The following is a 24,970-nucleotide window of genomic DNA, read 5'->3' as shown; positions in this document are numbered from 1 at the left end:
AGATTTATTCCATCCAGCTTTGCTGCTCTTCGGAAAAATTTTTGGCAGAGGACGCCGTGCGTCGATGTCGTCGAGTCGATGGTCCCTTGAAGGCCTCCGTCGAGGGGGACGTCATCGGGTGTATAAGTAGCACGCGCGGCGCCCGTTGGCCTCAGTTCTGTTTTTCCCCTTATTATCTTTGATCTTGTACTGTGCAGATTGTGCCGGCAAACAGGTATGAGCCTTGCGAGATTTGAGATGGCAATAACCCAGAAAAATCTACAGAGGGGTAGGCTGGGAGGGCGATGAGTAATACGTTGGAGGAACATCTAATCGAAAGAACATTACCAGTTCGTAAGTAACTTGTTCTTCGAGTGGATTGTGTCCTCCAACGCATTCCTCATCTTAGATAGACTCCCAAAGCAGTATGGACAATTCCTCTGGAGGAGGGGGCAGATTTTTCGATACTCTTAGATGGCGGAGTATAGTACTGCTTTTCCAAAAGTTAGCTCCCTAGACTAGGAAGCATCCGGGTTATAGAATTTTGAGGTGGTGTGTAGCAAAGACCAAGTTGCTGCTTCGCAAATGGATCTTATTGGAACACCTCTTTGAAGGGCCATGGAGAAGGCGATGCCTCTGGTGGAATGAGCCCTTAACCCTTCCAGAGGGTCTTTTTGAGCTTGTCTGTAGCATTCTGAAATGCAAATCACAATCCAGCGTGAAATTGTCTGTTTTGTCACCGATTGACCCAATTTCCTTCCTGTATGACCTATAAAACAGCTGGTTGTCCACTCCAAGTCTGGAAAGTCTAGAGATGTAAAAGCTTAAAGCTCTTTTCGGATCCAACCTGTGTAATCTTTCCTCCTCCTTCGAAGGATGGGGTGGAGGATAGAATGCGGGTAAGACAATTTTCTGACTTAAATGAAAATCAGATATTACTTTCGGTAAAAATGATGGTTTTACCCTCAACACAACTCTGTCCTTATGGAACACAGTATAGGGTGGCCCAGAAGACAGTGCCGGCAATTTGCTCACTCTTCTTGCTGATGTTAGAGCAACCAAGAAGGCTGTTTTCCACGTTAGTAATCTTAATGGACACGTGTGCATAGGCTCAAAAGGAGGACACATTAAGAATCTTAGGACTAAATTTAGATCCCAGATCGGTACTTGAAATGGGTGAGGAGGAAACACATCAGCGAGTCCTTTTAAGAATTGTATTATCAAAGGAATTTTGAAGTAGGAGCATTCTTCCGTTGAGCGCTTGAAAATGCAAAGTGCCGCAAGGTAACCTTTTATTGTTTCGATATTCAGACCTCTATGTGCTACAGTCAGAAGGAAAGATAATACTTCCGGAATAGAACATAGGAAAGGATCGACATTCTTTTCTCTGCACCAGTTGCAAAACGTTTTCCAACGGCAACGGTATAGAGACTTTGTTGCTGGCCTTCTTGCCGAAAGCAACACCTCCATAACGTCATCTGGAAGGTTCCAATCCCTGCATCTCAGCCTTTCAGATACCAAGCATGAAGGTTGAGCGTTTTGACCTCTGGATGGAGAACCTGACCCGCCATTTCAGAGAGAAGGTTCTCTCTCTGAGGAAGATGTACTGGAGGACAGATGGACATGTCTAGAAGGTCCGGGTAGCACGTTCTCCGGGCCCAATACGGGGCAATTAGGATCATGCAGCTCTGAAACCTTCTCAGCCTCCTGATGACCTGAGGAATGACGGGAATCGGATGGAACGCGTACAATAGTGGGAAATTCCACTCCAACACGAACGCGTCCCCCAGGACTCCTCTCGGGGGAAATTCCCTTAAGCAATACCTTTCGCATTTTCAGTTGATTCCGGTTGCAAACAGGTCTACTTGAGGTGTTCCCCAAAGTGCGAAGATCTCTTGAATGACTTCCTGAGCCAGTTCCCATTTGTGGGATACCGTGCTCTGCCTGCTCAGAGCATCTGCCGTCATATTCTCTTCCCCGGCTAGATGAATTGCCGTTAAAGAGATTCCTTCCTGAATCGCCCAATACCAGAGCTGCATTGCCTCTCTGCACAGGGGTAGTGACCCCACACCACCTCTTTTGTTTAGTTAGTGAACGGCCACTGTGTTGTCAGTCATTATCAGGACATTCTTTCCCCTGACAGATGGCAGGAAGGTTTTCAGCGCTAGTCTGATTGCCCTCCGCTCTAAAAGGTTGATATGTAGTTTGGACTTCGATGGAGACCAACGACCGTTGAGTGTCAAATCGCTGGCATGAGCTCCCCACCCCAGGAGTGAGGCGTCCATCACTACTGTGATCTCCGGCCATGGTTGCCAAAAAGGTTCTCCTTTTAGGATTTTCTCTGTACAGGTCCACCATAGAAGGTCTTGTCTGACCTTGTTCGGAATCTGAAGAAGATTTGTCATTTGACCTGAGAACTGGGACCACTGAGTCTTTAGGGCCCATCTAAGGGATCTCATCCTCAAGAGTCACGAGAAAGATGCAGGATGCCATGAGGCCGAGCAACCTTAAAAAAAGTCGTAAGCCTGGAGATTTTGGGCATTTTGGAATTTGGAAACCACCTGAAGAATGTCTTGAGCCCTCGACTTGGGAGGCAAGCTCTTTCCCCAAGGACGTGTCTAATACAACTCCTATGTACTGAAGCTGTTGGGAAGGTGCCATCTTTGACTTCTTGAAATTGAGGGAGAAGCCCAGTTTGTGGAGGAAGTGGCAGGTGACTTTCAGATGATCCAGTGCTTGCTCGGCAGAACACCCTCTGATCAAACAATCGTCCAGGTCGGGGTAGACCTGAATCCCTCCTCTCCTGAGGTGCGCTGCCACCACTACCATTAACTTGGTGAAGACCCTCGGGCGGCGGTCAACCCGAAAGGCAGGACTCGAAACCGATAATGTGAGTCGCCAACTACGAAACTCCGGTATTTTCTGTTTCAGATGAAGCACATGAAAATAAGCATCCTGGAGGTCCAATGACACCATCCAGTCCTGAAGTTGAAGGGCCTGAAGCATCTGAGAAAGGGTAACCATCTTGAACTTGTCCTTTCTTAGGAACTTGTTCAAGTTACTTAAGTCCAAGATGGGTGTCAGTCATCCGTCCTTTTTGGGGATCAAAAAATACGGGGAGTACCATCCCTTTCCTCTCCACTGCAGGTACTGGTTCTATAGCACCTTTCTTCGGCAGGGTTAAAACTTCCTGCTGTAGGAGCGGGTTTGAAGACTTCAACGCGTGTCTCCCTGGTGGATTGCTTTGAGGTTGCGTTAGAAAAGTAAGGCAGTAACCTTGGGCTATTATTTATAGAGCCCAAACATCTGAAGTAATGGCTCACCATTCTTGCAGATGCTGTGACAGCCTGCCCCTAACAGGTGTTTTGTGATGCAAGTCCTCAAAGTGGTTTTGTGCCCGTTGTTGCAGCCGCTGATGGCAGAGAGGCTGCAGCTGGAGCTGGTTTAGCACGTTTTCCTCGTCCACCACGAGTGGCCTTTTTCTGGCCCCTTTCACTGGCCATTCCTCTCGCCTTTCCATACGAGGAGTAGTAACGATAGGATCGTTCCTTCCATGACTGTCCTTGCGCACGAGAAGGCTGAGGTTGCCCAATAGCAGCTTCTAAAGATTTGACAGCTGCTTTTGAGGTCTGCAACCTCTCAAGGCTCTCGTCAGCCTTGTTGCCAAAAAGGTGAGACCCGTCAAAAGGCATGTTCAGAAGGCGGTTCTGTATGTCTGGTGCGAAACCCGACTTCCGTAACAACGCAAATCTGCGCATTACTGTGCTAGTGCCCATGGACCGGATTACACCATCTGCAGTGTCTAATCCAGATTTAAGGGATTCCTGCATGGCTTCCTGTCCATCTGCAACAATGGCTAGGAACCCTTCCCTTTCTGGTATGTGCTCCGCCGCCATTGCAATGCACTCCCAAAGAGTGAGAAAATTTTGCTAAGGCACATGTGGAGTTGGCAGATTTTAATGCCATGCTCCCGGCTGAAAATACCTTCTGTGCCCAACCATCCACACGCTTATCGTCCCTGTCTGGAGGGATAGACGGGTATGCAAGTTTGTTAGAAGCTGTGGCTGCCTGTATGACCAGACTCTCGAGAGTTGGGTGTTTGGACAGATAGCCGGGTCGCTACTGGCCGGGCGGCATTTTGAGGTGAGGGATTTATTTACCGGAGGACTAGAATTCGGAGTTTCCCAATTCTTGGCCACCCCATTTTGCAGGGCTACATGAAACGGTAGTACTGGGTCTTCGGAGGGACCATGGTCCAAAAGATCTGTTAAATCATCCTGGATGAGTTGGGCTGATGGTTTAGCCCATCCTAAGTAATCTACTACCTTTGTCATTAATTGACGGTATGATGGACTGGCATGCTCTCCTGGTTCTGGTCTGCCAAAGTCGTTTTCAGGAGATGTGTCAATGCCACTTGCATTGTGTAATGATTCCACCAAGTCCCTCATTCTGCTTTCTTCTGAAATCAAGCATTCTGGGACAATTGGGGTGCCATATTCCAGCCCAAAAGGTACATTCTCCTTATCAGATCTCTCCCATTCCTCAAAAATTGAGGTCAGGGATTTGAAAAACTCCTTTCTGGGGAGAGGCTTGAAAACCTTCTCTGGGCGAGGAGGAGGAAGATGTCTAGTACCTGGCTCTGAGGACAATCCAGGTTTTGTAACCTTATCCTCCTCTTTTTCTGGCTTCCCTGGCTTGGCTGGAGCCTTTGGCATCGACGTCGATAACGGCGTCGACAACATTGTGGTCGTCGACAGGGTCTGCTTCGAGGGCGTCGAGGCGACCTTCGAAGATTTTCCCTTCGAAGTAGGATGGGTCGCGGACAGCGTCCATGACCTCGAGCGGTCGACTCGACTTGAGCGTTTTTCACTCTGCGTCCTGGAAGGTTCCCTATGCTTCCTTTTTCGATCACCCGGGCTCGAGGGCGCGCGAGTGTTGGAGCGATGACGCTCCAGGCCGGCTTCAGAAGAAGGCGCGGACCGAGGCTTTGCTTTTTCAAACACCTCCATTTTGACCCTGAATGCTTCCCACGCTTCGGTAGACTAATGTTTCGTGGGGCATTTAATCTTTTTTGGAGACTCGTCTGATGAGGTGGAGGGAGACCTGTGGCGTCGTTTCTTCGATCTTTTTGACGAAGACGACAAGCGATGGGAATCGCTACGGGGCCTCGATCGATGCCTTTCACGTCGAGGAGAATTCTCCTCACGGGATCTCGACGCTAGAGGTTTTTCGATCGGTTTTCTGACCTACCTGTAGCTTTCCTCTCCTCTCTCGCAAGGCCTTCCCCGTCATCGCCTGGCACTTCGTACAGGCCTCCATGTCATGGCCTTCTCCGAGGCACCACACACTCGATGCGGGTCCGTGATCGACATTTGACCCGCACGATTTGCACTTTTTGAATCCAGATTTCGGGGTCGTGGTCGGCGATGAATATGACATATTTCGTTATTATATATTCTCACAGAACTCGAGGCACGCCGAATGTCCGAAGCAACGTATACTGCGGAAAAAAACGGAACTGAGGCCAACGGGCGGCGCACGTGCTACTTATAAACCAGATGACGTCGCCCTCGACGGAGGCCTTCGAGGGACCATTGACTCGACGACATCGACACACGGCGCCCTCTGCCGAAAAAATTTCCGAAGAGCAGCAAAGCTGGATGGAATACATCTAAGATGAGGAATACGTTGGAGGACACAATCCACTCGAAATAAATGTATCTCCAAGCCCTATATACTCATGTATAAAATATAAGATTAGATGCATCTTTTGAGACTACGTAGATTGTTCTGAGACTTCATGAATATGTTGGATTCATATTATTTTAATGGACTCATGGATTATTTGTCTTTGTCTATGAATGTCGTTAGACTAGATGTCAGAGTGTAAAAATGTTAATTTCAACAAATGTTTCTTGTTTTGCCCATATGACAATGCATTACTTACCGTAAAAGTATTACTGATGGTTTTATCTGCTTAGATAAACATGCTGTGCATAGGTCCGACATCCAGTGGTCACTGCGGAGTATTGCATTTTGTTTTTCGTAGTCGAAAAGGGGACGTCAACAAGGCGTGTCTGTAACACTATACCTATAGTGACGTGCAGTGTACCCACAATCCCTCACGCGTCGAGGTCCCTCTGTTTATATTTTTTCTGCCCTGAGGGAGCCTTCTAGACGTGAGTGAGTACAGAAAAGAGAGTTGTAAAAGGATGTCTATTTTCCTTCCATCCGAGCGGGGAGGAAGGGTGGGTGCATGTGAATCTAAGTAGATACAACCATCAGAAATGCTTTTACGGTAAGTAATGCATTGTCTTCTGATGTTTGTTAATATGCCTAGAATCACATGCTGTGCATAGACTAGCGAGCATTACCCGGAGTTGGAGGTGGGTTGTGAGAAGGAACAGTAGAGAAAAGGTGTCTTAATACTGCTTGTCCCACCTGGGAATCAGCTCTGGAATGGGCATCTAGACAGTAATGTTTTGTAAAGGTGTGTACAGAACTCCAGGTTGCCGCTTTGCAGAACGACAAGGGGAACATTTGCAACGAATGCCCCAGTGCCACGAGTAGAGTGTGCTCTTGGCTTGAAGGGTAGTTCTCCCTTAGCAAGGGTATAACAGAGTGATGCATTGAACAATCCATCTAGATATAGTGGACTTTAATACTGCATCTCCTTCTCTTCCTGCTGCCACCGAGACAAAGAACTGATTAGTCTTTCTCAATGGTCTAGTTCTTTCCATGACAGCTCTGCACACAAAGTGTATGCAGGCTTTATTCCCCTAGATTTGAAGGGTTTTGAAAGAACGTTGGTAGTTCTATTGACTGGTTGACATCGAATTTCCAGATGAATTTCGGTGCAAACCTCGGGTGTGTGCGTAGAACCACCTTATCTCTGTGAACCATTACAAAGGGGTCTAGAACAGAAAGAGCCTGTAGTTCACTTACTCTCCTAATGGAGGTGATAGCTATTAGAAAAGCAGTCTTAAGAGTGAGGTCTTTAAGAGAGTTGCCTTGTGCATGGGGTCAAAGGGTGAACCCATGAGCCTGGTGAGTACCACATTTAGATCCCAGCCGGGAGCTGGGTTTGCTATTGGAGGGTGTATTCTTTTTACCCCCTCCATGAAGGCTTTAATCACTGGGACTTTCCACCATGACACTGAGTTGGGAAGTGGTGTGTGCAGAAAGCGCCGCTGGGTGGACTTTAATAGAATTGAATAATAGACCTGAGTCCAGCAAATGGGTCAGGTACAGGACAATTTGTGTGGGAGAGCAGTCAACAGGGTTGATGCTTCTTCCTCTACACCAGATGACAAATCTCTTCCATTTGCTAGAATAATGGTGACGAGTATTAGGTTTTCTAGCTTCCCTGAGGATGTCCATGCACCTTTGTGGAAGTTGTAAATCTCCAAATTCTATGACCTCAGGAGCCAGGCTGCTAAGTTCATGGTTTGAGGGCATGGATGCAGTGTCCTGCCCTTGTCCTGTGACAGCATGTTGTACGGGCAGGGCAGTTTCACTGGTGGAGACAGATCTCCATGAGATGAGCGCACCATGGTTGCCGTGCCCACATAGGGGCCACTAGTATCATGGTGGCTTGTGCCCGGTGCATCTTGTGCACAATCTGTTGAGAAGGGGAGTCGGGGGGGGGGGGGGGGGGGCGTAAACAAATTTCCCTGACCATGGAATCGATAGACAGTTCCCCTTGTACTGGTTCGGAGGGTACCTGGAGGCGTAATCTTGGCAATGTGAATTCTCCAGAGTTGCGAACAGGTCTATTTCTGGGAAACCCCACTGTGTGAAGACGAAGACAATGTCTTCGTGTAACCGCCATTCGTACTCTGTGGGCAGGGGGAAATCTCTGCCAAGTTCGTCTGCTAGCAGATTGAGTTCCCCTGGTACATGTTGTGACAGTAGGAACATGTGTCTGAGAGCCCACTTCCAGATGTTTTGGGACAGCTTGGACAGTCCTGGAGAGTGGGTTCCCCCTTGTTTGTTGAGGTAGTACATGGCTGTGGTGCTGTCCGTGAGGACCATTACAGTCTTTCCTTGTAGGTGTTCTTGGAAAGCTTTCAGTGCCTTGAACACCGCCAGTAACTCCAGTAGATTTATGTGCTTGGATGCTACGCTCGGAGTCCACACTCCATGAGCCGTCTGATGGGATAGGTGAGCCCCCCCCATCCTGTGAGGGATGCGTCTGTGGTTAGAGTGGCTTCCACTGCGGGTGTGGCAAAAGTTTCCCTATTAACAGGTTTTCATTTGTCCACCAACGTAGCGAGAGGACCAAGGCCTGCGAGACCACCACTAGATCGTCCCATTGTCCGCTGGCCTGACACCACTGGCTGTTGAGCCACTCTTGCATTGGGCGCATGCGCAGGCGCGCGTGAGGTACCAAATAAAAACATGACGCCATCATTCCTAGCAAGCGCATTGCTTTGCGTACCGTCACCTCTCGACCTGCCACATATTGGGGGATCTGAAACAGCATGTTTTGGATCCTCTCGTTGGAGGGGAAGACGAGGCCGTCCTTTGTTTGAATTAGAGGCCCTAGGAATTGTTTGATCTGGCTGGGGTCTAAGCTGGACTTCTTCTCGTTGATGGAGAAGCCCAGTTGGAACAAAAGGTCTACAGTCTTTTGGGTATTGGAGAAGCTTGTTTCGTAAGAATACCCTGTTATGAGCCAATCGTCGAGGTAAGGATATATTGGGATGGACAACCTGCGCAGATGGGCCGCTGCCACTGCCAGTACTTTCGTGAATACCCTTGGTGCTGATGCTATCCCGAAGTGTAGCACTCTCAACTGGTAGTATTTGTTCTACATCATGAACCGGAGGTATTTACTGTGCGCTGGCAACATCAAAATATGAAAGTATGCATCTTTCATGTCCAGTGTTGTCATGTAATCCTTGTGATAGCAAGGGGATTACTTCATTTAAGGTTACCATGCAAAACTTTTGGGGCTTGACAAATTTGTTTGCTGGGCGCAGATCTAATACAGGGCGCATGGTTGGGTCCTTTTTGGGTACAAGGAAGTACACTGAATAAATACCTTCCGTTACCTGAGATAGAGGCACGACCTCTATAGCTCCTTTTTTCCAGTAGCTGTTCCACTTCCTGTAGAAGGATGGCGAGGTGTTCTGGTGTCATGCGTCGTCCCCGTGGGGGTTTGTATGTTGGGGAACTGTTGAACTCTATACAGTAGCCGCGGGCTATGGTTGATAGTACCCAACGGTCTGATGTTATTCCCTCCCATGCTGGAAGAAACGATGTTAGCCGGCCCCCGACCGGCGATGCATGGGAGGGGACCCGAATCTTAGGGTCATTTGCTGTTATTGGCCTGGGAGGCTCTAGGGGTAGAGCCCCGACCTCTCCCCTTGCCACGGCGTTGGCCTCTCTGATTTTACTGGCCACTATTACCCTGGTTAGAGGACCAGTTGTTGGCAGAGTATTGTTGATGATGATGATGATGATGATTTTGCTGATGGCGTTGGCCACGAAAAAAAGCGCTTATTGCCATAGCCGCATCTGTTAGGGGGCCTACAAATCTGGTCATGGGTCTTGATTGTGTCAAACTCCTTTTTAGCATTTTCTAGAGCCTCATCAACTGCCTTACCAAAGAGATTGGTATCCTCTATAGGTTTGTTGATCAGGGAAGCCTGTGTTTCAGGTTTAAACCCTGAATTGCGCAGCCAGACATGGCGTTTGAGGAGTATCCCTTGGACTAGGGAACGTCCAGCAGTCTCTGCAGCATCTAAAGTGTTTTTAACGATGCTTTGGTTCACTAGTGTCCCTTCCGTGATTGTGGCCAGAAGGCATGTACGCAGGGGTTCTGGTGCCTCTTCAGCGTCGCTACGTAGCTTGCTCCACTGTGCCTCTGTGTAGCTTGCTAGTAAGGAGTTATTAGCGATCCTTGCTGAGAAAGCGGCAAAAGCTGTGATTCTTTTCCCCAGGGCATACAGCTTTTTCCCCCCTTCTTGTCTGGTGGTGCCTCGCTGGTGGACAGTGGCACCCCTGCTCTCTTCCTTGTATTTGTTACTACAAGGGAGTCTGGTACGGAGTGGCCCCTGACGTACAAAGGGTCAGAAGGAGATGGACTGAAGAGTTTTTCTATTCGAGGGTTAACCCCTCTGACCAACGCAGGAGTGGATAGAGAAGGGGTGATTCTTTTTACTGAGGCAAGGAGTGGAATGGTTTGACTGACAGGGGGTTTCTCCTTAATTACTTTTTCCACAAAGTCAATGTCAGGAGAGGTCTCCCCTGTGTCTAATTCAAAATGCGCTGCTGCTTTGTGCAACAGTGCATTGAACGTAGGCTGGTCATCTATAGGAGATGTGTTCCTAATAGGCAAGTCTTTGGGAGGAGATAGGGTTATGGCATCAGGGTCCGAGTACACTGATGGGGACTGCCAGGGGTGTGCGGTAACTACCTCTAGTTCTTCTCCGAATCCCCCTGGACCTGTATCTGGATCTTCTTGAAAACCCTCCTCTAGGTTTCGTTCTTCCTCTACACCCAAAGAATCATCCTCTTCCTGAAAATGTTGTTCCTCTTCAGTGAGGTCATACACATCTAATTCCTCATGTGAAGGATTAAACAGCCTAGGATATTTGACCCTGGGGTCCTCCTGGGGTCCTTCTCTTGGGCTTTTGGGTGTAGGTAGGTTTTGGTTTTCCATAAACCTTTTCATTTTCTCCATACAGAAATGGAGTCTCTCCAGAGTTTCATGGGGTACCCCCGAGTAGTCTGGAAAACCTTCTGGTAGGCCAGGAGTCCCTCTAGATGAAGGGGGCAGTTCCTGGCTCCCCTTCGACTTTTTTGGCATGTCTTTAGCCCTTTGCGCGGTATTCGACGTGTCTTTTGTCGTCCGTTTATGGGTATCGGCGGAAACAATCCTCTCTAGGCTCTCGACAAGGAAATTGTCTGTGGAGGTTTCTGGTCTCGGCGTTGCGTGTTGTACTGCGACGGGCGCTCTTACATGGAGCGTTACGTCGGATGGTTTGGGGGTAGCACCTTTATCTGTGGAAAGCCCAGTCGTTGGTCGCCGTTGCGTTTGCGAGTGGGGCTTTAGACTCTTACGGTCTGAGGTAGACGCCGGGGTGCCCTGCGTCTCCTTCGGCGCTGATGGATTCTTCGTCTTCAACGGGTTGTGTGCTTATGGGAGTGAGTCTTTTGTGCGTCCTTGTCGCCGGGGTGCTCATCCCCATAAGCAGGGCGTGAGCCGAGCCCGTTGGGGCCGGGGACGGACGTCGAGGAGCGTGAGCGCTCCCTCGAGAGGTTTAAGACTTCCGCAACGGAGGTAGTGTTATCACCTTCCTCGTCACTTTCTGCAACGGCGGGGGAGGAATCTGACTTCGACATGGTGTAGGCCGCCCACCTCTTGACTCTTCGTTCTTTTAGAGTTTTGGGTTTTAAAAGCCGACAAGCCGCGCAGCCGTCTTCTTTATGATCGAGGGGCAAGCAACGATTACAGCGTTTATGCTTGTCCTTCCAGGTGTACTTGCCCTTGCAGCGCGGGCAAAACCTAAAGGGTGTCCTCTCCATAGCTGAGGCAATAATTTGTGGTGATAACCCTGAGGGTAAGGGAAAAGGAAAGGCATTCTCGAAGAGAAACAAGATAGTTCCACCCCCACTCTCCCTACTGTATGTTGGCCGGTGATGCCAGGCCACCACTCTCCCTACTGTATGTTGGCCGGTGAGGCCAGGCCACGTGTCCGGCAGCGCCGAAGGATCTCCTCCGTCTCGTCTCCTCCGTCAAAGGTCTTGTTCGGCGGAGAAACAGCTTCGCAGCTACATCGAGGGGAGGGATTTATGTGTTAATGTAATAAGTCAGGACCAAGGTCCAGGAAATATGTTTTGCAATGTCTCTCGAGGAGCTCCGCGTAAAGGCGACCAAAAGCTGGGCGGAAAAAAAACAATCTGAGGGACCTCGACGCGTGAGGGATTGTGGGTACACCGCACGTCACTATAGGGATAGTGTTACAGACACGCCTTGTCGACTTCCCCTTTTCGACTACGAAAAACAAAAAATGCAATACTCCGCAGTGACCACTGGATGCCGGACCTATGCACAGCATGTGATTCTAAGCAGATTAACAAACATCAGAAGTACACTTGTTAAATATGTCGACCTGTGATTGAGCTTTCATTAAGTTGTGTGGATACGGTACGCTTGATCCCATTGAACTCGAATCCAGACCGTGTTTGAGGGTCTCCGTTTACCAGCTTTTTTACACTATCTCAGCTTTCTTTGTCATTTTCTTTATTATCGCTTTAGAGTTAACTCTCGACGTCGTTTCTCTATTTTCTTTCCATCTACCTCTTTTCCTCTGTTTCCATTTTCAAAATCGCCACCCCAAGCGTTACATCTTTTGGAATTTAGTATGACAATTATACATGTATTTACTTTCGTTTTTACAATTTTTAAACGCCATCCCAGGGGTTTCATCTTTGAAATTCAGTAGTACCCTTATAGGTGTAGTCACGTTCGTTCTTACATTTAAACATGGTCAGGTTACTCCTGTGGGATGTGGTTAGTCCCCTTTTTAGTTTCTATCAATTAAAGTTCCCTGATAGGATAACTATCCACGTACACGACGTGATCTCTGCTCATAAGGGCGAAGCGCGTTACCATGGTAACGGTCACCGATGCCTCGACGCAGAGCTTGAACTACTTTCTCAATCACACGGCAACAGGTAAGAGCGATCGCTCCTGCACTAGATAGAGAACTCCGTTGGGGACGTTTCACGAAATAACTCCTTCATTCTATACGCTTGTTTATAGCATTCTTCTACTTACCTCTTACAGTTTGGATACCGTAGAACTGTTTGAATACTGTGCCTATCCATTAATGAATTCTTGCCTCGCATCTATAACATGGCTTTCCCGGCTTTTACACCGGAATTTGGTTTAAACATGCCGGTTTCATCTTTCTGCACCATCTAGGTATGTATTTCATCTAGCCACTCTCACTTATCAATATATTTCCTTACTCCTGCCCATTTACTTTTTCCACCACATTTATATTTCTATATTTCGTTTACAGAACCTTTGTTTTGAAGCTACTGTGGAAATTCAGTGTTAGCTGAACGGACGTCTATGACCATTCTGGATTAGCAAGCGTTTTTCAAAATATAGTGTTCATTTCAGAAAGGATTTCTACAATGTAAGCTCTGTATACTAGAGGGTTTTTCCATATTAGATTTAGAATTACTCAATACGCATATATTGACCACGCTGCCCCCCCGATTGGAGGACATAATGGCCACCCCTTATTTAGACTTTGTGGAGTTATGATTTGACACTATAGGATATCTCGCACTATGCTAAATTATAGGGTGCATGCCAGGATCCTTTGACACCCGTTTATGACTATATCTTCATATTTTTCAGACTGAGCTAGCCCATGTTGTTAACTTGGTTGGGAAGCAGCTTTCCGCATCTCGATATACGCACTGACACCCCTTTCCTTGGGGTGTTAGACATTGTACTAACATCATTTTCTTTAGAGTATCAGGTAAACAAGATTATTTTATTCTATTTATTTTCCACTTGCATGTTCTCTCATTACAATTTGGTTTGATGATCAGGGGTGATTTTTGGACCTCTATCCACACAGGCCTTGGGCCCACCCGATGAGCCACTATTGGCTGTTTATAAATTCAATCATTGCAAGATTGACTTGGTTCACTTGAACTATAGGTGACACAAACTAATGTGAATGTAAATACACCGACATGTTTATTATTCATATTTTGGAAATAGTGCTATGATTTAACTGTTTTCTCTAACCTGTTAACTTTACAATCCTTCCATCATGAATGTACAAATACAATGTGTTATACACCATTTGTCTATTTCTTATACATTTGTTTAGTCTGTTTACGCCTGAGAAGAAGGGGTTTTCAACCTCGAAACGCGTCGCCAAATGAAAAACAGACCATTAGCAACACTTCTTCAAATTGTTCATTCTTTTGCAAGAATATTTTTGTCATCAAAACTGTTTTTGCCTTCAAAAACCTTTTTTGTAACCCTAAACAAAATACACATTTTTTTGTTTTACAAAATTTGCTTTTGGTCTATTATTACCTACAAACAGAATTAATAATTTTGTGTTTACAGTAGTTGGTTTAGCCAACACAACAGTGTGCAGGGGACGGGAGGGTTCAAAGCTTGAGCCTTCTCTTTCTTGTGTTTTATTATGTGTGGAGGTCTTATGCCAGGATCTCAGTTCCTCCCCCGCACCTTAATTTAAATGGACATTTGTTTTTGACTATTCTCATAAAAAGTTTACCAGATTAGGAGTGCACAAATTCTTGTATTTTTCTTACCACATCATGAATGACAAGCCCCCCCCCACACTCCCACTGAGAACAGACCTGGAGCAACACTGCAGCCTAAGGTACGTATATTCGCGCAGCACTAGCGTGGACATGGCCCGCAGGCACGGCCAAGCATCCATGCATGATAGAACACGCTTAAGGCTAAGCACATTCCGTCTAGTGCTAACAGCCGTCCAGACAAACACCTGACGTACTTAAACACCTCTGCCACTAGCATACGGCGACCACCACCCGAAAGGAATTTTGTAGAGCTGGCCACAGAGACCCTCTCAACAATAGCAAACTATCTCTAACCCCCACCAGCACCCACCCATGTGTGTCCTCTCTTGGGCTTAGTCGCGCCTTGCCAGCCGCCAAAGTCATATAACGGCAACATGCACACATGGTCTACTAGACTAAACCCCTTAGAACTTTCCAACCACACCAACTACGGTCACCAAGGGCGTTCAACCGAGAAAAAAAATGGCGCATTGAGGCCACACAAGTGGGGAAAGAGTGCTATATAAATATACAGAGCTCCTCCCCGACATCCCTCCTGAGAGATGAAAGGACAGGCGGTACCCGTTGCAGCGTGCCCTGAGCACAAGCTGTCTTTGTCAGCTTTGATGGCTTGAAGGGATTAGTCGTCTACCTTGCCGAAAAGATTATCTCCTAACAGCATGCCCAGGACCCTAGTTTGGACCTTTTGTCTGAAGTTGGTGGCCTTCAGCCAGCCAGGATGACGGAGGCAAACCCTGTCTCCCATCTGGCGGAAACCCTGTGTCTGCAATGTCCAGGCCAACTGTGATGGTATGGTCTGACGTCACCTCGCCTTCATGAAGGATCTCCATTGTCTCTACCCACTTGTCCTCGGGGAGGAAATCCAGGATCTGAGCCATTTTGTACCATAGCTCCTGGTCGTACCTGGCCAGGATTGCTAAGGAATTGGCCGCCTTAAGCGGCGTCGCCACTGAGAAAATGCCCTTCCCTTCCACGGCATCTAATTTCTTCCCCTAGTCAACCGGGGGAGCAGAGGTAGACGACGGGTTGGACGACTTCTTCGTTGCCACAGCCAAGACGACCAAGTCCGGCGATGGTTGGAGCCTCAAGGGTCCAGGGGCTTCAGAGACGACACCCTAGCAGGATTCTAGCAGTGGGACTAGGTGCACTGGATGAGAGGCCTCCCAATCAAACTCCTAACAGACTTAAGGTAAGTACATACCCAAGTCAACACAATACCTCAGTATTGAAGAAGACATTGAAGCAGGAGGACTTCAGGATCTGCAGACAAATACCTGGTCAGTGTATTCTTGTTGTGGTGACTGAAAACTGGACCTCAGAAGGAACTTTGCAGCAGGGATCAATGGAGAAGGCTCTAGACAAGGTTTTCCTTGCGGCTCAATGCAGTTTTGTGGATTTGGCGTCTTTTCGAGGAGCACAGAAGACAGAAAATCGCGGTTGAATTCTTGTCGTTCCAAAGGTGCAGCACACTGTTGAGGGGACTTTTCTGACTCAACTTGTGACTCTGGAGGGTAGTCGTGTCTCTGGAGATCCAGCAGGATGCCACGAAGTTTCAGCGAGATTCGTAAGACTGAACAGCACAATGGCTTATGGTCCAGAGGTATTGGGGTATTGCAGCCCCGCAAGGTCACAAACACGTGGGATGGCTCAAAATGCAGGTCTTGAGTCTAGTTCTCATGAATAAAGCATACATAGCAGTACACCCATGCAAAACCATGGGAGGAGGCAAGGCTCAACATAAGCATCTCTTACCTCCTCACTGGGCTCACCTTCAAGGAAACAGGTTGCGCAGCACTGCTTGGCCGACTCTGGACTCTTGTGTATAGGTCCGTTATAAATGCCATATCATATATCCTCCCTGGAATCCCTGTCGACGCAGTAGAAGGGTGCGTTAACCTCCACGTCACAGCCCTGCAGACGTCCAGCAGGGGCATATCAGACAAACGCCGTAGTAGCAGCCATCACTCTGTTAGAGTGGGCTCTCGGACGGCCAGGCAGGGGTCGGATTGCAAACCGGCTACAGTGGGCGATACAGTTGGAGAGCCACCTGAAAATTGAAGCCTTGGATGGGGCCTTCCCACGGTTCACAGGACCAAAGTTCACAAAGAGCAGAGAGGTTTTACAGAGACTCTTCGTGCAGGCTACAAAACTTCAGCGCTCTAGCCACATCCAGCGAGTGCAAAGTCCTTTTAGCCAGCGAAGGCGTTGGAAAAACACAGGTAACACTGAGGGCTTGTTTAGATGAGTCAAACAGCACCTTGAGCATGAATGAGGGGTGCGTCCGCAGCCCCACCCTCGTCTCATGGAAAGTCAATAAAATGGCTTACAGGACAGGGCCTGGATCTCCCCACTCGTCATGCAGAGGTGATGGCCACGGGAAATGCTGTTTGCCATGACAAAAACTTGAGTGGTGCAGAATGCATAGGCTCGAATAGAAGTCCAATGAGCCTAGTAAGCACCACATTGAGCTCCCACACCGGGAACGAACGAAATAGTCCCTTGACGAATTCCTTGACCAATCAGTGCGACCACAATGATGGTCGTCCTGGGGATCTGGTGTAGCAAATCACCACCAGATGAACGATGGAGGCGTGGGCCAGTCCCAATTTGGTCAACAACAGCAAATATGGAAGAACCTGAGAAGCCTTGACCCCGAATGGATCGATGGTATGAGAACGACACCGAATTGCAAATCTTTTCCACTTAAGTTTGTAGCATTTCAAAGTAGACTATGCTCTAGCCTTGGCAAGAACTTCCTTGCAGTCCGCCGGGAGATCGTAGCCACCAAATTCTAGTGCTGCAAGAGCCAGACCTTCAGGTTCAGAGACCATGGATCGTGGTGAAGAATTGCGCCGCCTTCTCAGGCGAGAAGATCCGCGACCACTAGCAGCTTGACTGGTGGTGCCGTTAGGCGGGTGCACTACAACAACCCTGACCTCTTGGCAATAGGAACCCAACCTTTGGTATAAGCTTGTATTGAACAGGTTGGTAGCGTGTGGAGCAGCCAGGCTTATCTCAAGCGGGGTCAATGTGAGCAGTAGGGTAGTTACACAGAGATTCACAATGACAAGTATTCAAATGAACTCTTACACACAAGGTTTCTGGAATAAACAATCATCAGTCAGTTAGAATAAGCCTTCTTCAGAAGGAAGCAATAGAACAATGTTAGGGAGAATTCTCATAAATGTGCTAAACCCTTCACCTTAGAGAATCCCAGCAACTTTGCTGGATTTTGAGGACTTGATATTTTTTATTTCTTTTTTTTTTTTTTAACCTGGTGAGAGTGTGACCCTTTACCACACATGTATTTTGATGTGCGTTGTACTCTTGTGTTCTTTAATTGTGGAGTTTTAGACAACTCCATAGGCATCATTGTTTCAAGTGTGTCACACAGCACCCTCAGTGCAGGGACACAGGGGAAGCCTTTTAGGCTGTCCTAAGGTTTAAATACCTTCTCTGTTTCCCAGAGAAAGTAAAGTGAAATGGACTTTACTAGTCTTTCCAAATTCCTAGACCCAGCACACACTATCTTACCATAGAGTGCTGGAGGGGTTACTTAGTATCCCCTAAGTCTAGAAACTCATGTAGCAGTCAAATGCTACCCTTTCCATTCGAAATGGCTTGTGGCAGTGGTTTTACAACAAACTACCATGATATTTCCCGACCGTGAACACCGGTAGCGTTATATCACGTGAGCAATGTTTTTCAAGATGGCATCTGAGCCCCCTTTATTCAAACATGTCCGGTCGTCTTTTTTCACCATTTCTTTTTGGAAAGGTCCTTCTAGAGTTTGTATTTGCATGCCAAACCACGTTTGGTCCCTTTGGTCCTACGCCTTTGGGCTTCAGGACTGAAGACTGCCTCTGGCACTAGAGTGTCTGGGGTGGGCAGGAAGTGAGGGAGGTGCCAGAAACTCACTGTTCTTAGTCTCCATGGAGACCCAAATGCACTCTGGTGTGATTGGCTGGCTGACTGTCCGGCAAGGACAACCACCCTGCTGGGTGAGTGGCAGCTAATCTGGAATGAATGGGAGGAAACTGGATAAAAGGCGAGCCTCTTGGCTTGGAAGGCAGAGTCGACCACTGGAACGAAAGAACCGAAGACAAGCTGGAAGTGGACAGGCTGCTGCAACTCCTGGACTGTTGGTTTGCCCAGTGAAGCCCTGCTGCAGGTCTGAATCGCTAAGTTCATCTTGACAGAACCCCTTCAAGGACGACTTCTCCCTTTGAGTTGGTGGGACCAATCAACTCGTAAGCCACCTGCATACCATTCTCAGAGATGGTTGTATTTTCCTAAGAGTGCTGCAGGAAACCAAATAGCCAGGGAGAAGCCCACCAGTTTGTGTGCTTGACCACAGCTACCGGAATTGAAGATTTGCCTTTCCCAGCTTTTTTGACCAGTCCCAGTGCAGGATCCCCGACGTCCTCCCTCGTCCCCACGACTGAGGCTCAGGAACAGCGAGATCTGCAGGAACTGCCAGGAACAGAAGTCTTCAGCTGCATCTTTTTTCTGCAATCTAAGGTACTGTGAAAACCCGACAGAGAACATACCCCTCACCACGAAAGTGCTTGAACGTTGGCAACTTGCAGGCCTAGTCCGCTTGTGACCCAACATATGAAGCTCTCTTTAACAAACTACTTCTGAGAACTTTGGCAAATACTTTTCTGTTTAGCTTACAGAACTGCTTTATCCTATACAAGCCTTTAGTCCATCGACTTTGGCATTGCCTATTGTACTGAATCAACAACTCTAGGGAACTCAAACGATTTGCACTGTCTAAGAGTAGCTGTAATATTTATAACTGACTGAAATAAATTAATAAGCGTTTTACCAGGAAACCTTGAGTAGAAGTCTATTTGAATCCTTTTAATTATAGACCTCTGTGTAACATCCTTACAGCTCACATTCCCTCTTGAGACAAGCCTGGCTCCTCAGCAACACTACCACAAAACTGTGGTACAGGCTTATACCAAAGGTTGGTTTTGCTTACACCTGTAGTCCTAGTTGTGTGTATTGGTCGCAAAGGGTACTGCATACAAACTTTGCCTAGCAAACAGTAACACTCAAATACATTTAAAAAATACACCACTCTTAATATTTCTAAATCACCCTTATGGGATGGCCCACAGACACTACCTACACCCTCAGGTGACTTCAATAGTGAGGGTGCTGGGTACATTAATATCTAAATGTTGCATTTAGAATCAGAGTTAAGCGTTTGTCAAATAGAAGGGTTAATATGACAAGAGATCTCACAAATATTTCTCAAAGCAGGCAAGTACTTTTGTAAACCCCACACCCAATGCAAGCCTAGTTAACCCTTTCCTGGAAGGAAGACCAAACACATTCACAGAGGCAAGTAGAGTCTTTCAGGGAGCCAGGCTAAGCCAGTCAATTGAGCAAAAGTCTAGGTGACACTGAAGCACTTCAGGAGGCAAGTAAAAAGTCTTGCACAACATTTTAAAAGTCTTTGTAGATAGAAGAATTCAAATTAGGGCCACAAGCTGTTCAGGCTTGTGAAGTAAAGAAGCTGTCAGCAACTCTACAGAGCAACCACAACAAGTCTCGTCAACAGAGACCAAGTGCAGTTACACGACAAGAGGCAAGTTCTTAGACTTTACAGTACCTTTAAGGTTGAAGAAAAGTGCAGCAGATTACTTATGTTCGTGTACAGCTCTGCAGATCTCCGTTCCTGGGCATCAGTCGTGGGGACAAGAGGGGGGACTTCTAAGGACTCCTGCACTGCAATGGGACGTTCACTGCTTGAAACCGGCAATCTTCAAAGAAGTGGCACTTGGGTGTTTCAGCACCTTGCGACTACCGCAAATAGCAACACCGCGGTTCCTAGCTGTCGAGATGGACTTTCCTTGCATCTGGGATCCCGCACTCTGTTGAGGGGGCTTAAGCTCGGTCAGTCCTGCTTCCTGGGAGTCCGAAGGATCTTCCTGGAGCTCTTTGCCAGCTTAAGAGCAACACACAACCTGGTGTTCCTCTCCCTGGCGTTTTGGTTTCCAGCAGCAACTCTGGAAAGTCAACCTGCTCTGAGAGGATGTCCAGGTGGCTTACTTTGGAGTGGATTGGTCCCACCATCTCAAAGGGAGAAGTCGTCCTTGCATGGGCTTCTGTGTCAATAAGAATTTTGAGTTTCAGCACAGCAGCCTTCACCGGGCAAACCAACGGTCCAGGAGTTGCTGCAGACGTCCTCTTCGGACTCCTTTGTCCAGTGGTCGACTCTGCCTTCCAAGCCATAATCATTGCCTTTTATTTAGGTTTCTCCCATTCATTCCAGCCTAGTTGTCAGTCACTCAGCAGGGTGGCTGTTCTGGCCGGACAAACAGCCGGCCAATCACTGAGTGCTTTCGGGTCTCCTAGGAGAAGCACAGGGAGATTTGGGTACCTCCCACTTCCTGCCCCCACCTGACACCCTGGAGCTAGAGGCGGGCTTCACTCACAATTCCTGCCAAAAGCAAAGCGAACAAAGGGCCCAAACCTGGTTTGGCACGCAGAGTAAATCTCAAGAAGGATCTTTCCACAAAGAAATTGTGAAAAAAGATGGCCGGGCCATTTTGACAAAAATGGCACCCTTGGGTGCTTTACTGCAGCTGTGAATGCAGCCCGCATTAAATGCACACCATGGTAGTTAAAAGTAAACCACTGCCACCAGCCATTCAGTGAGGAAAGGGAAACAAAATTGTTACAGGAGAAGCTAGACAAAGGGGATACTAAGTAACCCTTCCAGCACCCCATTGTAAGATAGTGTGTGCTGGGTTTAGAAAGTTACACATGTAAGTAAAGTCAATTTCACTTCACTGCTCTTGGAAACCGTAGTTTATCCAAGAGAAGGTATTTAAATCCATGGGAAATCTAAAAGACTTCCTATGCCTATGGAGTTTGTCCGACTCCACAACCAAAAGAAACAGTTCAAAATCACATTAAAATACATGAGTGGGGGAAAAAGGGCCTCCCTCTCTCCAGGTTAAAGAAATCAAGTCCTCAAAATTCAGCAAAGTTGCTGGGGGCCTCTAAGGTAGTGGGAATTAGCACATTTCGGAGAATTTTCCCCAACAGGTGCACAATGGAGTGTTTGAGAGGAGTGGAAAGAGGAGTGGAAAAAGCCAGAGGCTAAGGAATGGTGGCAGACGTCGGCAAATGTGTATATAACTTGTGAATAGTACAAACTTCACCAAGATTTATCTTGGCATACTGTTTTTAAAATAAACCATTATTTTTACAGTATGTAGTGTATCAGTGGCTTTAAACTATACGTATGCTACAATTTCTTTGTACTAAACCTGCAGCCCTCTCTCCCTCCCAACATAAGCCTGGCTGCTCTGTCCATGCTACCCCCATCTCAGGTGGTACAGACTTTTATGAAGTGTTGGAGAATATGTATTGCTTAAGTTGGATGCTTTGATGAAGTCCTTAGTTGGACTTTAAAATTATTTTTTCCCTAACAAGGGTGTGGTCTGGTGAACTGGATCCCTAAATGTACTGCATCGAACATACTCCCTGCTTTACTAAGTTATTTGAGATCTATTTGAAACTATGGCGATTGTATGGATTTGTATCAGAGCTTTATGCGATTATACCATCAGATAGATTAATTTTCCAGCATGTTTAAAAGGCCAATACGAAATAAACTGGACTGTCTAAATTGAATTGTGTGCCATACTGTGTGGCCTTATTGGTGGCCTCTTACCCCAATCACACTCTTGAGAATAAGCCTCGACTGCTCTCCATTGCTACCTTTATTGGTTTTTGGCTAACCTCCGAGTTCCCTTTTGACTACAAGTGAGGTGGCCTAAAATCTAGCCAAAAGGGCATATTTTTTAGCTCCAACTTACAAGTTTGGAAAAAAAATCAACCTTTACCGAAAAAATAAAAAAATATAAAAAAGCAGCAGTGAGTTATCTTCCCAAACAATAAAACTTTCATTACCTTCCAGGTCTTCAAGTTCTTTTGGCTTTGCCCAACGGGACTCCTTTGTCTGCGAGTTGTAGTAGTAAGACTTTCCAGAGTCGGACTTGAATTCTTTCCAAGGGCACTTTGATAGCAATTGCTAAAACAATGCAGAAAAAATAAATATTTAAGTAAGCACAAAAGTGCCTCGTAGAAGAATAAACAAAATGTTGATAGGACAGGATAAGCGAAGTTTGATGAATACATCTGGGAAGACATTAAATCTTGCCAACTCACAGGTTGGAACTACAGCAAGAAAAATTATTTCATAAGCATCACTCAATTTCAGAGTCCTGATAGTTAACACTTCATAAACTGCTTTGTAATTCAGATGTTTTGAACCAATATAGTTTAGAACACGTGTACATGCCCTTCAGACGTCATGTCAAAGGCAAAAATCAATGACAGTATTTGAAACATTATTATAGGGCAATACTTATTTGTTTTATTTATTAGGCATTTATGTATAACACAACACAAACGCATCTAGACAATTTTTGCTGAAGAGATTGGTTACATTAGGAGCTTGTATCAGGAAGTTGCAGTCATAGAAAGGTCCAAAACAGTGGTAGCACATTACAAGTTAAAGCATACAAAAGACAATCCCGATTGAAGGTGTTGGGGAGAACTCTCAGAAATGTACTAATTCGATTCTACCTTCGAGACCCCCAGCTCTTTTGCTGGACTTTATGATATTTAATTGCTGCCCTGGAGAGAGAGAGACCTTTTTCCCCCCACTCGTGTATTTTTCATTGATTTGAACAGTTTCTTTTGACTTTGGAGTCTGACAAACCCCATAAGCATCTTTTTACATTGTGACACAAAGCACCTTCAGTGCAGTGGCACAGAGAAGTCTTTCAGATTTCCCCAAAGTTTTAATACCTTCTCTTGATTAAACTACAGTTTCCAAGAGCAGTGAAATGAAGTTGACTTCACTTAAATGTGTAACTTTCTAGACCCAGCACATATTTTACAATGGGGTGCTGGAGGGGTTAATTAGTATCCCCTTTTGTCTAGTTTCTCATGTAACATTTGTTACCTTTTCTACAATTAATGGCTGATGGCAGTGGTTTACTTTTTTCCACCATTGTGTGTTTCTACCTCCAGCTGCAATTGCAGCTGCATTAAAGCACCCATGGGTGCCCACTTTGTCAAAATGGCCCTGGTCGTCTTTTTCTGCCATTTGTTGGAAAGGTCCTTCATGAGATTTACCCTTACTTGGGTTGGCAGCTGCGGCACTTGGGTGGAATTGTGATTGTTAGCATGTACATTATCATATAACTCACTAACAAAACAAAAAAAAAAAGCTCAACATCTCTGCGTACTCCTTACTAAAAAAAACTCACTACCATCTCTCGCACAACAACCCACACTTCACAACACTGCAACACACAAGCCGTACCAACAGCACACGAGGACTGACTGTTGGCTAAGATTTGCACAGAACTAGTAAATCTTCCTTTCCTGGTTCAAACCCAGAACATTTTGCTTAATTAGTGGGATATTTTTCATGAATACCTAAGTGAGTGGGAACTTTTTTCCACAATCTTTAACTTTTGATGGGTGTCATTTTTAAGACTCTCCATGGTGTATTTTTAAAGTTATCCTCTTTAACAACTTATTGGCAATAGGTGCCTTTTGGTGGGTTTTCCGTAGGGGCCCCTCTTAACTTTTTGTGCTAACCATGAGTGAACCACAGTTGCCAAGGGTAGAAAGGATCTTTGGACCCCCTTTTACATTTTATTTAGTGAAACCAGCACACCCCACCTTATGTGGAGTGCTGGGGATATACAATGCATCCCCTTTCACACTAAAACTAACAATTCTGTTACAGTGACAAGCTTACCTTCAATGGCTGGTGGCAGTGATAACTTGTATTTATTTGGTGCACCTTTACCACAGGCTGTTTTCACAGCTGCAGTAAAGGCACCCAACGGTGTCAATTTGTACCAAAATGGCCCCCATCTTCTTTGCCATTTTAGTGTTTGTTGTTTCTTGTTCCTTCCCCTAACATCCAGGGTGGGAAATTCCTGTGTGTGATTTTTGTCTTCGGCGGGAATCCTCTGGACTCCCCGCCCCGGCTTCAGTCTCTGTGAGAGCAGGAACTGTGGGAGGAGTCCAAAACTCAACAGCCCTTTGTCTTACGCCTTGCTTGAATGGGGACAAATCCCAGTGGGGAGGGCGGGGGGAGGGCTGGCTGTCCTAATTGGACAACCAGACCGCCCCTTCTTGTAAAATGCAGGGAGAGAATGCAGCGGTTGCGTTTTAATTCCTGATAAATACTGCAAACCTGGAAGCTGGAGAGAGGTCGACCACTGGAACTTGAAACAAAGAGGATGACTAAGGAAAAGCGGTGTTAACGATTTCCAGCGACCAGAGAGCCTGCTGTGTAACTATAGCCTGCTGTAGCCCTTCCTTCCAATCGTCCTGGGGACTCCAAAAATGACAGCCCTGACCCAGAGCCTGGTAACACCCACTAAACTCAAGAGGACATGCCTTTTGAGCCATGCCATGCGTTGGTGCGACCTTGCGTTGTTGCAATACCCCAATACCCTGGGACCTCAAGCCATTGTGCGGTGCACGATCTTCCGAATCTCGCTGAAACTTCGTGGGCATTGTGGTGGATCTCAAGAGAACCGAATCGAGTCCAAAACGTCCCATCAACAGAGTGCTGGACCTTTAAAACGACGAGAATTCA

General features: G+C 46.8%; 1 protein-coding gene across 5 annotated transcripts in view; it reads right to left on the bottom strand.

Annotated features, from left to right (window-relative positions):
* Nucleotides 1–24,970, bottom strand: part of PRPF40A (pre-mRNA processing factor 40 homolog A) — a 1,435,679-nt gene that overhangs the window by 1,113,564 nt on the left and 297,145 nt on the right. For all 5 annotated transcript variants that reach the window (XM_069616434.1, XM_069616435.1, XM_069616432.1 and 2 more), the window contains exon 9: nt 22,252–22,372. In XM_069616434.1, the coding sequence (XP_069472535.1) occupies nt 22,252–22,372 (121 nt within the window). The remainder of the gene's footprint in view (nt 1–22,251; nt 22,373–24,970) is intronic.

This window comes from Ambystoma mexicanum, chromosome 9 (genome assembly GCF_040938575.1).
Source record: "Ambystoma mexicanum isolate Mex_15411 chromosome 9, UKY_AmexF1_1, whole genome shotgun sequence".
Lineage (NCBI taxonomy): Eukaryota > Metazoa > Chordata > Amphibia > Caudata > Ambystomatidae > Ambystoma > Ambystoma mexicanum.
Note: the sequence above shows the minus strand (reverse complement) of the source record. Positions and strands in the feature narration are given on the sequence as shown.